Raw genomic sequence first — 16273 nt, forward strand, 5'->3', positions numbered from 1 at the left:
TGTGGTGCACGGGCTTAGCTGCTCGGTGGCGTGTGGGATCTTCCTGGACCAGGGCTTGAACCCAGGTCCCCTGCATTGGCAGGCAGATTCTTAACCACTGCACCACCAGGGAAGCCCCAATCTACAATTATTGCCCCAGACCTAGTATTAACCATTTTGCAAATAAGTGCTTGTTCTATGTAGTTGAAAATGGAATTTAGAGACCACGACCTGGACATTAGTGGTTCTCATTGTTACTGGCTTATAATTCTTCTAGGCCTTTACAGATGGGCAGAGCTAGGAAATATTTACTGTTTAGAAAGAAAAATAAACCATATGAGGTTGTTGAGTCAAATTTAAGATTAGCTTCTAACATTAAATTATGTAATTTCCAATTGGTTTTATCCTATAATATACTTTTAATAATAATGGTAATTATTATCAAATAACGATTAACAAAATCGTTTTTGAAATTAACCATGAAACCATATTCAGTAGTTTGAGATTTTTTTGTCCTTTGTATGTATCCCATTGATAATGTAAAACAAAATACTATGAAATACTACGAGTCACCTGAAATAATTTTTCCTCTATGCTTGACTGTCCTCCCCTTCCATTTTAGGGAACCATTTTTATTAGTTTTTGGTTTATCCTTCAATGGCTTCTGCTTGAAATACAGGTAAATATGCATGTATGCACAGTTGTATATCCATTCACCCTTTCTTACCCTCAAAATAACAGTATAAACCCCCGCTACTTTGTGTTTTCACTTGAGATCACCTTTAGTACACCGAGATCTTCACTCATTCATGCATGCATGCATTCTACAGCTGCATGGCGTCACCATACTGTACACTACTGTTTACTCAACTAGTCTCCTATTAATGAACATTTGGGTTGATTCCAATCTATTAAAACTAAGACCCGTGGATACAATTTGTCCTTAAACCTAGAAGTTCAAAGACTAGCAAACTAGCATTGTTACTTTCTAGCTATTGATCCTCTGACTTCTTGAATTTCCATTTCCTCAACTGTAAAACAAGAAGTTTTAACAACATGACTTATATCAAGGTTAAATAAAACATTAATTTAACAGGTATTTCCATAAATGTTAACAATAGCTGAAATAGCCAGTAAAGTCTATTTAAAATGAGTGAAAAACATGACTCATGTAATTACCACTATATAGGTCATTTCTATTTAATTAAGAAATTTGTAATTTAAAAGAGACAATGACAAATTAGAACACATCCACAGGAAGACAGGATAGTGAAACTTCTAGAAACTACCTTCGAAAAAACAGTTGAAAAATTCAATTAAATATTTATTGAACAAATGCAGAATAAATGAACTAGGGGGTGGTTTTAACCTGAAGATACAATAAACAACTTCAAATATCATTCAGAGGGCTGTCACACAAAACATGAAAGACTTGTTCAGTATTTCTCCAAAGGGCAGAACTTGACCCAAGGGCCAGACGTAAGCAGCCAAAAGGCTGCGGACAGCTGTACAGAGTGTGTCACTTAATCGCTTCTTTCCCAAACAATGCATTCCACACTTACACTTCCCTTCTTTTGAAAGGAAATATTACAACTTAATACTTCTCATGAATGTCTTTGACAAGTTGCATTTTCATGGCAAGCCCTCCACTGCCAGCAATGGATGTACTCACACTCTTAGAAAAAAATCTGAAGTTAACAAGCTGCGTTACTAGGGAGATGGCCTTTGTTCCTCAGCTCTATCTCAGCATTTTATATTTGTGATTCTCAGGAGGGGAGAGAAAAAGAGCATATTCTCCAAAGGGGGTGAATTAGAGTCCCCAGCACTTCAGATCCTGCCCCTGGGGACAGTCCTTCTCAAACCCCAGACGCATCACTGCAACTGTCAACCTGTGGTAGAGATGGGAGTGTGCTGTGTGCTGGGGCAGAAGAAGACAGCTGACAACAACTGTTCTACACGAAGCAGGAGAGCTGTATTTCACGAGTCACTAGGAAATATAAACTGACTGCCTAATACTGACGGGCTCCATCCAAACTGTCAAATATTACAAAATGAGAATTGTTTCAACAACCATTCAGCATGTTTAAGGACAAAATATATATAATATATTTTATATTATATACGTATTTTATCACATACTCAGTAAGGAATGCTGAGGTGCTTAATCCATCCAATAAAATTGAAAATAAGAATTTTACATTTTTCTGTCAGTATTCAGGATGCTGAAGGTGGATCTTGAACTCAGAATGATAAGTCAGTTTTCGAGGAAAGCCACATAATCGGTGAGTCTGGCTAACTGCTGTTCATTGGGGATGGGTGGAACGGGGGCAGGCTCTGCGCGTTGGAGACAGAAACACACTCAAGTCAGACACCAGGGTCACAAATCTTTGGTACTGCCACCCCCGCCCTCCAATGTCTTTAATTTAACAATACGGAAACTTTCTTAGCTTTGCCTTGATCTTGGACATTTAAAAAAAACAAGCCAAGAAGCATCAATTTTTATGAGTAGTTTTCCCAACCTGGGAGTAAAGGCATGTCTGGCTTTGCTGTTACTGAAGTTTTCCATGCGAAGGTTAAAAATACTTTTAACAGGTAATCCGTCTACCAAGGGAACATAGCCCTTCTTGGAAAGACCCTCCCCACATGACATTTACTTCCATAGTCACCTAGTGCTAGCCACATGCCAGGCACTCCTCTAGACTACTCAATTGTCAGTGAACAAAAAACCCACAAAGGACCCCATCCCCCAAAAGTTTACTTCTAACTTTTAAGCTACTAAGTGTCAGCCTGGGGCTGCGTCTGTGTCAATGCTGGTGAGATGCTCGATCACACCTCCCCTACAGGACACCCTGCGGCCAGGCCAGAGGGGATCACTACCTCCAGGTAAGCTACAGAGGGGAGTCCACACATTCACGGTTGTAACCAGATGTACTATTATAAATACCAAGTTAGGATTTCATCCCCTTGTTTATAAGATTAGAGCTAAGAAAAATAAATACTACAACAGCAAACAAGAAAAACGATGAAACAATTTTTAAATGAGCATATGAAAATACATACCTGAAAAGGGAATAAACCTGTTAAAGGAAACATCCAGGGCCCCTGCAACTAAATAAAATGTAGAGCCCAATTTACAGAAGTCATTGTAAAGAACCTTCACATAGAACATGTCATTTTTTTTTTTTTTTTTGCGGTACGCAGGCCTCTCACTGTTGTGGCCTCTCCCGTTGCGGAGCACAGGCTCCGGACACACAGGCTCAGCGGCCATGGCTCACGGGCCCAGCTGCTCCGCGGCATGTGGGATCTTCCCAGACCGGGGCACGAACCCGTGTCCCCTGCATCGGCAGGCGGACTCTCAACCACCGCACCACCAGGGAAGCCCAGAACATGTCATTTTTAATGCAGTGGCGTTCAGACAGAGACAGTTACGCTCTATTTTATTGCATTGCTTTTTTACTGCAGCAGTCTTCTCTCCCCATCTAGACTGACAGGACCCCCTCGCATCACTCCTCTGCACCCTCGCAGGTCCGAGCACATGGAGATTTGTGCACCACTTTACTGTGGGGTCAACAATGTCTAACAACAGGGGTTCAGAGCAGACGGAAGGAACTCTGGGATGAGGCAGATCAGAAGGTTTATGGATGTGGGCACTGAGGCCAGCTCTAAGGACAGGGCAGGAAAGGCCACTCCTGGTAAGCAGGAGGGAGTGGAGCCTTCTTGCAGGAGGGAACGTGGCTCATTTCAGAGAGGAAGGCCGAGGGACCAGGAATTCAGGTGGAGACAATGAGGACAGGCCAAATCATTTAAGGCCTGTAAAGGCCAGAGACCTTAATTTTGTGAACGTTAAAGCCACTGAATATCTTGTTTAGGAGAAGAGTCTATGTGTCTACAGCATGAGGAGAAAAGGGGAATTTCTGAATATTTTAAATATCTTTTTAAAAGGCAATAGTTTAGATATTAAGAATAAGCAGTTAGAAATGGCCCCATAAATAAAAGAATGAGAGATTAATACTTATTAAAAATTAAGTTGTAATAAAGATTATGAAACACTCACATAAAATAGTTTATGTATGAAATACATTAAAAAAATTAAGGTAAAACCAGGTGACTTTTTTTTTTTTTTTTTGCAGTGTGCGGGCCTTTCACTGTTGTGGCCTCTCCCATTGAGGAGCACAGGCTCCGGACACGCAGGCTCAGCGGCCATGGCTCACGGTCCCAGCCGCTCCGCAGCACGTGGGATCTTCCTGGACCAGGGCATAAACCTGTGTCCCCTTCATTGGCAGGTGGACTCTCAACCACTGCGCCACCAGGGAAGCCCCAGGTGACCTTTAAGATCCTTTCTACCCTAAGTGTCCATCCTATACCTGAACTTAACATGAGTTACTCTCATTTTGTTAGTATAGCAGAATTTTATATCAAATTATTCAAATTCAATGCCTGAAAAACTTCAGTGATCTTACAAGAGCTCAGTGCTGCAAGACGGACGAAGAGCTCCACCTACCTGGCTTTCTGGGCATGACCATCCTCGTGGCGGAGTCGGCCTGCCATCCTTGTTCTAGGATACCTAAAAATGTGTATTTAACACAGAAATGAATTAAAAAAACCAAAAACTTTTCATTTACAAGATTCACAATCTGTCAATGACACTACTTGTACGGGAGACCTGACGTGTGTAGATTAACCTGTAATGTGTATTTTTAACTAGAAGCGTATACTAGAGACAGCATTCTCATGGGAACTTATTTTTGAAATATTTCTGAAACATCTATGATTTTATTCTATCAGGCTGCTATAATCACTAACAGATGATTAGTTTTCTATAATATATATATATTATAGTATTAACCTGATCAAACCTTATTAAAGACAGACATAAGGAAGACTTATTTAGTATCTTCTATAATCATTACATCAGTAATAACAAAGACGATGGTGACAATAAAAACAACAGCATACATACACAACACAGAAGGCTGGCCACTAGGTACTGTGCTAGGTGCTCTTACAGGGATCACTTTACGTAATCACCACAACTCTGTAAGGGGACACAGCACCATAATTGAACAGACGTGGAAAAGGAAGTTTAGAGAATTCCAGTAAATTGCCTTAGGTCACGTAGCTAGCATGGGGAAGGGTACCAGGATTCACACTCAGTCAGTTAAGAGTATGGACTCTGGGATATACTATTTATTAGATAATAAATTATGGATCAATTTCAAAATAGTCAAAACAAATAAATGTTTGTATTAGTAAGTAACAGTATGATTTACTATAAGAACGTTCATTAACCTGCCGTCTATGCGTCTAGAACTGTGCTAGGCCTTGGAAATTTATAATCTGTGGTGCTTAGTGGAGCTCATATTTTGACTGGAGAATCCATCATCGTAAAACAACGCCACAAGGCACATGCAGTATTAATATTCTACAGCAACCTAGCAAGGGGAGGGGACAGTTTGGGCATGACCTGAAAAATGAAAATGCAAAAGCACATCTGGAAACCAGTGGCTAAGAGTGGGGTGCAAGCACCTAGTTTACTGTTAAGAAATGGTGAGGGAAAAGTTGGGCTGAAAAGGGATACTGGGATGAGACCGCCTTCACCACGGAAGGGTGAAACAGGGATTTCTAAATGCGAGTTCCAGACCAACTAAAACTTCCTTCCCTGAGAAAACCCACCAACCAAACCCCCACCTCGTGCTGATTTTCAAAGGAAGAGAAATAATTTAAAGACGTTACAAACTTTAAGCTCAGAATTATGAATATAATGTTACCCACCTGGCATGTTTAGAAGCAAATAATGTGCACATGCTTTATTTTCTTGCATCTCACATTTTCTACCACTTGTAACAACTATGCTGTAACCTGGGGCTCAGATGTGGGAATGTTATCGAATGCTTGACTCTGTCCCCCCATTCACTACCTTTTTCTTCCAGTAACTCACTGTTCTCACCACCTTCTTTTTCCTTCCACTCTTAGTCAACAGCAGCTCTAATTTTTCCTTCCTAGGCATCAACTTGGAGAGCTCACTATCACTTCGTAGGGCTTAGGAGTTGATCAAAGGTCTTAGAGATAAAAGTAGAAAATATTCAGGGGTCAGACCATGGGTACCATGATAAGAAATAGCTACAGGAACATTAAAGAGGTTCCATAAGGAAAGAGCTAGAATAATCACATGCAACAAGGGTACATCTCAAAGACACAGTCAAATGTTAATTTCATAAAAATGGCAAAGTATTCCTTTACAAAGCTCCTGTTCTAAGACATCTCTAACTGCTGCCTGTCTTTGGCAAAAAGTGCTTTAGTAAACACAAACCCGAAATTTCTCATCCACACGCGGAAGTCAAAAAAACTCTATGAACCAAAAAGTCTTCTTTAACCGCCATGGTGGCGAAATCTGATGCGAACCCCCAAGCCTTTTCTGTACACTCTTCCCTGACGCCACCTGCGTGCGGGTCTGCGCTCTGCTGCCTGCAGAACCACGACTGGGCTTGGCCACGTGGTGCTGGCTGCTACGGTTTGTGCAGTGCAGGTCTGCCAGCACCTTTCTAAAGAACACACACAACCTGAACTCCAAAACACATCCTGTTCCAATGGTTTCAGATAAGGGACCGTGGACCTGTAATTTACACTTCCGTTTTCCCTGAAAGTAAAAAGTAAGCCCCAAATACCTTTCACAGCCTCTTCCACGGGAAGTCCAACAAAGGCTGCGAAATCGTCGGCAATGATGGAGGTATATGCCTGAGAGACCAGGGCGAAGGCTCGCCTCCGGGTGGCATCTATTGTGGGAGGGGAGGTTTGACAAACAGTGAACCACAAGAGCTGGCATTTTTTGAAACACACAATTAAATTATTACATCACTGTCCTTGTCCAAGTTTGATAAGCAAGACTACATCAACCTAAATTTCTGTGTTTACAGGTACAGCTGTAGGCGCCTAACATGTAAGAGGGGCTCAAATATTGCTGAATAAACACATGCACTTCCTCTTAGGTCAAAAAATCTCAGGTGGCAATAAAAATTACAAAGATGGAAAAAAGTTAATATACACAAGACTCCAGCTCTAAGAAAATTTCATTTAAATTTGGGATGTACTGGGGATGTATATTTCAAAATTTTTTTTATCTCACTTATAAAAACTAGAAAGAATGGAGCAGAAATTACCTAGTCCCATAATTAGTTGTCCTTTCTCATCAGGGCCTCTGCTATAGGACCACACCTGGGAGTTGCAGAGCAAACCTTGTAACTAGAGCACCTTCCTAACTTTCAAGTCTACTCTGAACTCTTGACGTCATTCAGCTGCAAATCCTGAATGACTGAGCCTCACAGAAAGGGGCTGCAAGCAATTCCAGCAACAAAACCTCCTCCCTGGAGACCACATGTGGGATTTCCGCCCCCCAGGCTTAAATTTCCACATTAAATAATTCAGGAATGAAGCAGAGACAATAACCAAATGGTAGAAAGTGGAGCCCAGCTGGTCTGTCTTCCCGCCCACTGCTCCTTGAGTAACACAAAGCATCCTCCACCTGCCTTCAACATGCTTAGCAAGTGTTCTGGATTTTACTTTCCACACTTAATAGGCAAGTATACACGTACAAGATAGCCCTGCAACATAAGAAAATCCGCTCTCCACTCCTGGGACACCGCCTAACAGCCACATCAATCCCCATAGACACACTGCTCCAAAGTGGCCTGCTGGCTCTGAGAGAGGAGCCTTACACCTTCTCATCCCTGCGGCGTCGGGTTTATGCTGCTGTGTGGTCTGAACCACCCTCCTCTCTTCTAGTCCCAGGTCTGTTTATAAACTCTCCCTGTGGCACTGGAGTCACTGCAATCTCCGCCCTTCTCTGAACTCACAGTAACGTTTACTTATTGAACAAGCAATCTTTTACCACCTGTGGTGTACACTGCACCCCTCCTCACCCCATCGTCTCAATTATATCAGGAACTTCTCTGCAGGAGGGCTTTTATATCTTTATATCCCCTGAGGGGCCCAGCATCTCTAAGGAAGTATGTGCTGTACACAGGCTTGTGGAAGGTCTCACCAGGACCCAAGGGGGCCCGACCCCAGCCCTAGGCTTTGTGCTCCCATCTGCCTGAAAAATCGCGGGCAGTCAATCACCTTGTGTCATTTCTCACTGAGGCTGACACCCTCCCCAGCTTTCACTGAGCCACTGTTTGCTCCTCTTCCAATTCCTTCCTTCTTGCTACCAACTCTCAGCAAACGACCTTAAATCAGACTTCTAATACAGCTTAGAGATGAAGGAACTTTTTCCGTTCAAGGCTACAGACATTCAGTGGAAAAGAACCGAGAGCAACAATGAAAGAGGAAAATACAAGGGTGCACCGAAAACTACATTCATTTGGCAAGCTTACCATATTGTAAAAACATTCACTTTAGTTCAAGTACTCTGGTCAGATTCTCAGATTTGAAAAAGATGGGGAACAGAACAAGAATAGAATGTGAATGAAAGAGAAAAACAGAATGGAGAGAAGAGAAACATACAAGGGGAGGCACAGCAGACTGACAAGGAGAGCAGAAATCAAGGCTAAGTGATCCAGGGCACCAGTTAGACACTCAGGCGGCTTTTAACCTCTCAGCGCGAATGAATCTGACATCTGCATTCTCACCAGTCACTATGTGGCCCGGGAGATCTATGAGACGTGTAACCTCAGGAGGGCACGCGTTACAACGACAAGCTGGAAGGTGGCATCAGTTGAGCTCGCACCTAATACTGCTGGCAATTCATCCTGGGACAGTCCTGGGGAGACCCTAAGAGAACGCTCATTCTTTTGTTCAACGAATACTTAAATGTGCCTATTATCTACCGGGAACTGCCAACTGCCGGCACTGGAGACACAAGGGAAGGTGAGCTTGCTGTCCTTCCCAACCCATCTCTGCCCTTAAATTCCAGGGCGGCGGCCACCCAGGCCTGTGGCACCTGGGCTCCCTTACTCCGTGAATGGGATTCTGCAGGGCAGGGAATGTATTTCCTCGGCCCCTCCCTGTCTCGCTCTGGCTAAAGCTCTGTATCCCCGCTCCTCAGGGCTTATGCAATGCGGTTAAGGCTGCCTCCAGTGCGGAGATCCAAAGCTGCCCCCACTGCGCCGGCGCAGCAGTGACCCCACACGCCTCCCTCCCACCGCTGCCGGCTCCGTGCCCCTGCTCACTTCCCCCACGCTGAAAGGAAGCGACTCCTGTTTCCTCACTCACACTGCTCTGCTTCACCACGCCAAGAACCGGGTGCACCTCAGAAGCAACCTTCCCCTCCTGCCCCTGAAAAGCTGACATGTCCTGCCAGAGTGATGAGCGATTCTCAAGAACTTCTGCTCACTGATTCCTCCAGAGCAGAAGGGCGGACAGTGAGGGCAGGTAGTGGCCAGAGAAACAAGGTAACAAGAAGTGAGGGTATAACAACATATAAGAGGGGGAACCAAGAGACTGGAAGCAAACGCTGGGGGTGGGAGAATGGAAAGAGAGAAGCACGGGGGAGTTTTGTTGCAGGATCAGTGCTATGTCACACCAGACTTGCAATCTTTCAGCGTGATTAAAAGAAGTTTGAGCATCTGCGTACTGAACTGATTAATCGCAAATCCAGAAGCTGGAGACAACCCCATCAAATGCTGAGGTCCACAGAGTCCAAAGCAGTCTCTACTTTCAAACATGCAGGCTTGAAATCTTATCCAACTCATGACCTGGACTTATTAGAATATTACATTTCATTTCAGTAGCAAAAAAAACACCTCTTACTGACAAGCAACTTCACTTCTAGAATTAAATTAATAGACAGTGAGGTCCTCAGCTGCCGACATAAACTCAAGCAACGTGAAATCAAAGCATGATTACAGCAAATCTAAAAAAGACTTCTGAAAACCCTACTCACTTAGCAGAGCGTACCTATTTTCACACACATCATCGACTTACTTCAACACCCTGGCACCTTAGGGGAACAGGTCTAGTCTGACTTAATTCTGAGCCACAAAGAAACACTACCTCTAAGTGCCTCCATGATTGGCTGGACCGTCTCAGACCACGGGTGAGCGCTGATGGTGGTATAGATCCCGGGGAAATCTCTCTGCCAGATTCTTTGTCCTACCGACCAAATTCCCCCAAGTTCAGAATTTGCCTGCAATAAATATCATTGCCTCATTTGAAGATATTCACTCTGCACATATACCAACAAATGTATCTTAAAACATAATTCAACATTTCTTTTAAGAGGTGTAATTACTTTTTCAGCCCAACCACTATCAAAAAGGTTTTCAAATGTTTTGAACAGTACTGTAGAATTTATTTGCACGTTTTATTATAACAGAAAATTAAGGCATGGGAAATTAGTCCAACAATATTTCACAAATAAGTTTAGGAATTAGTTATCTGAAACATTGTTTTTTGAAGATTTACATTTATTTATATTTCATATATACTTATGTATAGTATACAGAACATGTACTAATCCACATATGCATGTACATAAAATACATACACCTATTCTTAGGGCAAAAATAGTAGCAAAATGGCTAATAATATAGACTCCCAATCTAAGATGTCATAAAATGTAGCCTAAGGATAAAGTTCCCACTAATATCACTGAAATATCATCTCATTTACAGCTTTATTTTAAACCAGTAAAGCTGGAGGAACATTCCAAACTTACTTAATAGAATGTGGAGGAAAGAAAGAGAGTATAAATGCTAATCTGATCTGCTGCTGAATATCAATAATGAACAAAGGAATTTAGGTGAATTCTTATTAATGCTCTGTGAATGTACAAAAAATTCACTTCACATTTATGCTAGACACAGTGAATCACCTGAAATTAAAAATTTACTTCATTCCATCTTGGAAGAAACTTTTAAGTGAGTTCATCTATTCTCACACGAAAAACAAGAAATCCAAAATCCTAATTAGCAAAAATCTTAATGCTCTGAATAATTATTATTTTTAGAGTGTTCTTGTAAATAATACTAGTTGCAAAATAAATATCATTATAGGAAACTGCACAGATCAGTTAAAAAAAAAAACCTAACCAACAAAAACCAAACTTTTACCTAAACTGACCCAGTTGTTTATTGCGTAAATTGACACTTTGCTACAAAGTGTCTTAAGAAACCTGATCGGCAGGAGCTGAGCACAGATTTCTGTACCACCCAAGGGAAATTACAATTTCTGATGAGAAGAATTTGTAGATCTATTCTTAAACTTTAATACCAGTTTAATAACTATTTCTGTGATCCACATGAAAAAGAAAACAGAAACTTTTAAGAGATTGCTTTTTAAATGAATGTCATTACTATATTAAAGTAATAAGGTATATTGAAGACTACTTACAGATTTTATAGCAGGTGGTATTCTTTTCCAAAGATATCTTGCATTATTCCTAATTTACACCCCCCCAAGAAAGAATAAGCAATTTAAAAAAATCACCTCCGTAAATGTTTAGAATTCTAGATCCCAGAAGTATACTTTAAAATACTCTATAAAATACAGAGCGAAATTCATATAATGAGTTTATCCAGGGGAAGTAACAGTGGTTTTCCAGATAAAAGACATGAAATATTTTTACCAAAGTAATGTTTTACCATTTTTAGTGAATTTTTAAATTAATAATACAGATCTTAAATTGAGGCAACACTACAAAGCCTTAAATAGAACTGCCTAAATAATTTATTCATATATAAAATAAACAAATTCATACACTTTCAGGGTCCTGGCATTGCCTGACAATATACACAGTACACGATGCTTTTCTCCTTATCATGACCCCTCGTCCTACTAGTGGATATAGAGCCACCAAAACTTCAAGGTAGTTCTTTTTTTTTTAAAGAGTTCGCAAGCTTGAATGACATCAAGCATATGACATAATGAAAATCTCAGTTTAGTTTAAAAGGTATGAAATGAAAAGGTTTAGAAGAATTTAAAACAAAATTTAACAGTAACCATCAGTGGGTTACAGAACTACAAGGGACTCTTTTTGCACAACTATACTTTCTGACTTTTCTTCAATGAACGTGAATTAGGAATAATTAAAAAACAAAAACCTTTCAAGAACTGTCATACATGTTAGTAACAAATTCCTCTTAGTCTTCTCAATCTTCCCTTTCAGTTTCTCTCAGTCTCAATAGAGACTGGGAAGTTGAGTAAACAGTTTAAGTCAACAGTAAAGTAAACTTTACATGTGAAGTTAAGTAAACAGAGGTCATAAAAGACAGAGGTTTTATAACAAGAGAATAAAGAAAAGATCAATAGATTTAAAGGAATTTACTGACAATGCAGTTTCTCGTAACAAACTGGAATGTTTTTTACAAGGTATATGTAAAACAGGTGTATTTAAAAATAACTCAGACTAATAATTTCTTGTCATGATTCAATATACGAAATAAACATATTAAGTATTACACTAAAAAGTATAGCTCCTTGTGCCTATGCTTTAGTGTTGGTACTTCAAGGCAAGAATAACTGCTTGAGGAAAACGCTTCTCTTAGCTTTAGGTAAAAGGTACTTACATGTCATTATAAAGCAGATATAAAGCTAGAAGCTGACCATACACTGGGGGTGTAGCAATTCCTCCTGGAGCCTGTAAGACCAAAAAACAAAAGAAAAAAAACCTCATTTATTCTTATACTTTTATATTTTTAGAAGTGTTTTCTTAACTCATCTAAAGAGTAAGTATATTCTATAGTACTTACAGATGGAGAGACAGCTTAGAGAAGTATTGCACACTAAAAACCCAGAGTATTAAGTTTAGATCTGTCATCAGATGTGACTTCTCCCCCTCTGGGCCTCTGTGTCTTCATACGCACAAGAGTATTTAAATGGGATCCCTTTTCCAGTTCTCAAATTCTTATTTAAATAGCCTCACTATTATAGGAAGTATTTCCAACAGATTCCTAAAGCAATATGATTCTGCCCATTATACCGAATATGTTAAATAGCTACATAAATGAGTAATAAAGAGAAAAGCATCACAGCTGAGTTACAAAGACACTACTCCCCTCATTCAATTTTAATTCATTCAGGAGACATCTACTAAGCGTCTGTTAGTGAGCGGCTGCTTCTTCGCAGTTCCCTCCTTTGGTTAATTAGCTTTTTAGACCAATGCTATAAATGTCTTTAAGGGCCTTTCTAAGAAAAAAAAACAAACCCTTAATTACTTTAGTAGTTGCATGATATAACCTTCACCTGCCCTACTGAAAACAAACGGTAAGCTTCAGTGATCACAGGAGACTAAGGGCTTTCCGAATTAATAAAAGGTTACAAGTTACATCTTCTTGGTCTGTGTGTAGGCCTGCACAAACGTCTTTAATAATATACATATTCTCCACCTCTCCCCACAATGGGGAGGAAAGAGATTTAGTTTAATACGAGAAGCATAAAGGATGTTAGGAGCAAAGATGCACAGCGTTTTCGGGCTCACTAGCTGAAGACAAACAACAGAAAGCTCCGAGCGAGTTGGGGGAGGCCAGGCCTGGATGCTTAGCCTTCGGAGCAGGCCCCGGCGGCCCGGACTCCACACGTCCAGCTCCCGCGCCCGCAAGGGGCCGGCCCCAAGCCCCGTGGGCCCCAGGCCCCGTTACCCTGGAGACCGGGGCGGCCCGAAGCCACGAGCGACCCCACGAGGAGAATGGCTACCTCGAGCTCCTGGTTCTCGCACTGATCCAGCAACTTTCTGAAACTAAAGGAACTTTCCGCCATCACCGCCACTGGCATTTTCCCGGCCGGTCCCGCCACCGAACCTCCCCGCCGAGCCGGACCTCAGACTGTCCCTCGGGGCGTCGCGCCCGCGATGACGTAAAAGCCGACGATGCCGCCGAGCGCCCATGCGCAGGCGCCTCGTTGGTTCCGCCGCGTCAGCAGACATCCCTGCGGTCGGGAGGGTATGCCACCGCTCTGGCCGGCGCTCTCGGTGCTCTGGAGGACTGGCCCGGCCTCCAAGGCAGCCAGTCGCTTTAAGAGCGTGCAGCCAAAGTCGGGATGGGAGGGGTTTTGTGCATATTTGAGGACGATTAGACGTCTTTGCTTTGAGGCCATGCAAATTTAAACGTTCAAAACCTAACTTTTGGTTCCTCCCGCACCTACTCCTTCAGCAGCCCTGCCACATCGGTGAAGGCGCTGCGGTGCCCTGCGGGGCTCCCCTCCGGCGACCTCACGTCCCCACCTCCGAGGGAAGCTGCGCTGGCCTGGACCTCCAGCACTGCCTGAACTGCAACGTTATCCTGACTTCCACTCCTGCCTCCCTCCAGGCTACTCCCCACACAGCCACCGCAGCCGAAACGATGCTTTCGGAAACATAAATCAGATCTTGTTGCTCTGATGAAAATGATAGCATAACAACAAATTCCTAAAATCCAGTCTTTCACATTGGTTGCAGAGGGCTTCAAGATCTAATTCCCAGATCCCCTCTGACTCGCTCTGGCCATCCTGGCCTCCTTAGTTTTCTGCCCGGTGCTTATCGTTAGCGAACATTATGTTGTGAATTATTTATTTACATCTTTGTTTTGCTGCCCTTGGCTACACAGCCAGGGAAGTGACTTCCATTTGTCCCATGTTGCAGGGCTGGCTACACTATTTATGGGCCCAGAGGAAATTGAAAACGCAGGTCCCTTGTTCAAAAAACAGGGGAAAGTACAATTAAAGCTATGTAATATAAAGCTTTTCCCTTTATTCGCAGTGTGTCTCTCAGACTTTCACATCATTTCAAAAACTGCTATTTCATATCCTAAGTAAAGAAAAAGTAATACAATTTTAAATTATTAGCATGAATTTTACCATCCATCTTTATGCAAAGCCCGTTAAATTTTATTTTATTTTAATTAATTTGTTATTGAAGCATACTTGATTTACAATGTTGTGTTAGTTTCTGGTGTACAGCAAAGTGATTCAGTTCTATATATGTGTATACATATTCTTTTTCATATTCTTTTCCATTATAGTTTATCACAGGATATTGACTATAATTCCCTGTGCTATACAGTAAGACCTTGTTGTTTATCCATTCTATGTAGAATAGTTTGCATCTGCTAATCTCAAACTCCCAATCCATCCATTGGGAAGCCAGTTTTAAAAGCAAATATAAGTGCATTTAACTGATACGTGGAATCACAGAAATCACACAATTTGTATTTCATAGCTCGTACATGGGAATGCTTCACAAAATGAACTCAACTGTTTTTACCACACTTTGTTTTTTGCAGAAGCCCTACCAGCACTCCCTACCTTAGTTAGGCTTATGGATGTGTGAGGGAGGACTGAAAGCAAAAGGAACTATGGGTTGCCCTATCTTGCCCTTCACTGTTACGTTATTGTTTTCAAAACAAAGGAATATTTAGCATCATACAAGGAAGTAACACAAGTAAGAAAGAATATGATCAGGTTCCTTGATTATTCATGTTTCTTAGGACACCATTGTCTACATTATGCATTTGAAGCCAGTTCAGGTTCTAAGGGGAAAATGTGGCCTTTCAGGGATGTCAGCACCCAGCGTACTCTATTGAAGACATAACACAGTTGCCTTGCACTCATGTTGAGTCTTGGGTGGGTGAATTCCCACCATTGGGGATCCACTGAGAGTTCTAGATTCATGGGGTATTTTAAACACGCTCTGGAATGGCAGACAACACACTGCATGTGTCTCTCTGCTTGTGTTTCCACTGTCCCTGTGGACTTCATTTACCAAACACAAGCTAGAAGATAAAATTATTAAGGATGCTAAGACAGTGATGGCTTTACTGATTAGTTTTGCAGAATCAACACTGTTTCCACATGGAAATGATTGTGTTTAGTAATGCATTGGATGGAATATAAAAATAAAAACTGACTACAGGGCTTCCCTGGTGGCGCAGTGGTTGAGAGTCCGCCTGCCGATGCGGGGGACACGGGTTCGTGCCCTGGTCCGGGAAGATCCCACATGCCGCGGAGCGGCTGGGCCCGTGAGCCATGACCGCTGAACCTGCGCGTCTGGAGCCTGTGCTCCGCAACGGGAGAGGCCACAACAGTGAGAGGCCCGCGTACCGCAAAAAAAAAAAAAAAAAAAGACTACAAAAGTCCCTTGAAGAATAGCCAACCTTAAATAGGAAGGTATCAAATAGCTAGTATAACTAGATATTTTGAAGGAATAAAGCAACAAAGTTTCATTAATCATGCAGAAGAGAGAAGGACTCAGGGCAGAATGATTCTGAGATCATTCCGTAAAGTTTGAGGAGCCAGATTTTGAATTTTCAACATGTGAGAATGGCTCCCAGCCTACTTCTGACTAAGAAGGATCCAGTGGGAAGATGGCTAATTCAGATCCCTGAAATTT

The 16273-nt window shown here is 41.8% G+C and overlaps 1 protein-coding gene across 2 annotated transcripts; it reads right to left on the reverse strand.

The window, feature by feature from the left end:
* Positions 1–1290: 1290 nt before the first annotated feature.
* On the reverse strand, positions 1291–13745 carry COPS8 (COP9 signalosome subunit 8). Of its 2 annotated transcripts, XM_060151768.1 has the most exons (8): positions 13606–13745; positions 12480–12550; positions 11305–11353; positions 9967–10099; positions 6645–6752; positions 4481–4543; positions 3040–3087; positions 1291–2313 (listed from the first exon to the last, which is right to left on the reverse strand). In XM_060151768.1, exons 1-8 carry the CDS (start codon positions 13681–13683, stop codon positions 2234–2236), a joined length of 630 nt encoding a protein of 209 aa, XP_060007751.1. In that variant the 5' UTR covers positions 13684–13745; the 3' UTR covers positions 1291–2233. The 2 variants fall into 2 exon arrangements, with proteins under 2 accessions (XP_060007751.1, XP_060007752.1); XM_060151769.1 differs by lacking the exon at positions 3040–3087.
* Between the last annotated feature and the right edge of the window lie 2528 nt (positions 13746–16273).

The sequence above is a fragment of the Lagenorhynchus albirostris genome, chromosome 6 (assembly GCF_949774975.1).
Source record: "Lagenorhynchus albirostris chromosome 6, mLagAlb1.1, whole genome shotgun sequence".
Classification (NCBI taxonomy): domain Eukaryota; kingdom Metazoa; phylum Chordata; class Mammalia; order Artiodactyla; family Delphinidae; genus Lagenorhynchus; species Lagenorhynchus albirostris.

Bases quoted from the DNA above. Each gene is read 5' to 3' on its own strand.
- COPS8 (XM_060151768.1), bottom strand. From the start codon at position 13,683: ATGCCAGTGGCGGTGATGGCGGAAAGTTCCTTTAGTTTCAGAAAGTTG. The intron at 12,551-13,605 runs GTAGCCATTCTC...TTGGTCTTACAG, and splicing joins GCGAGAACCAGGAGCTCGAG to GCTCCAGGAGGAATTGCTAC. The intron at 10,100-11,304 runs GTAAGTAGTCTT...TATTTATTGCAG, and splicing joins TACCACCTGCTATAAAATCT to GCAAATTCTGAACTTGGGGG.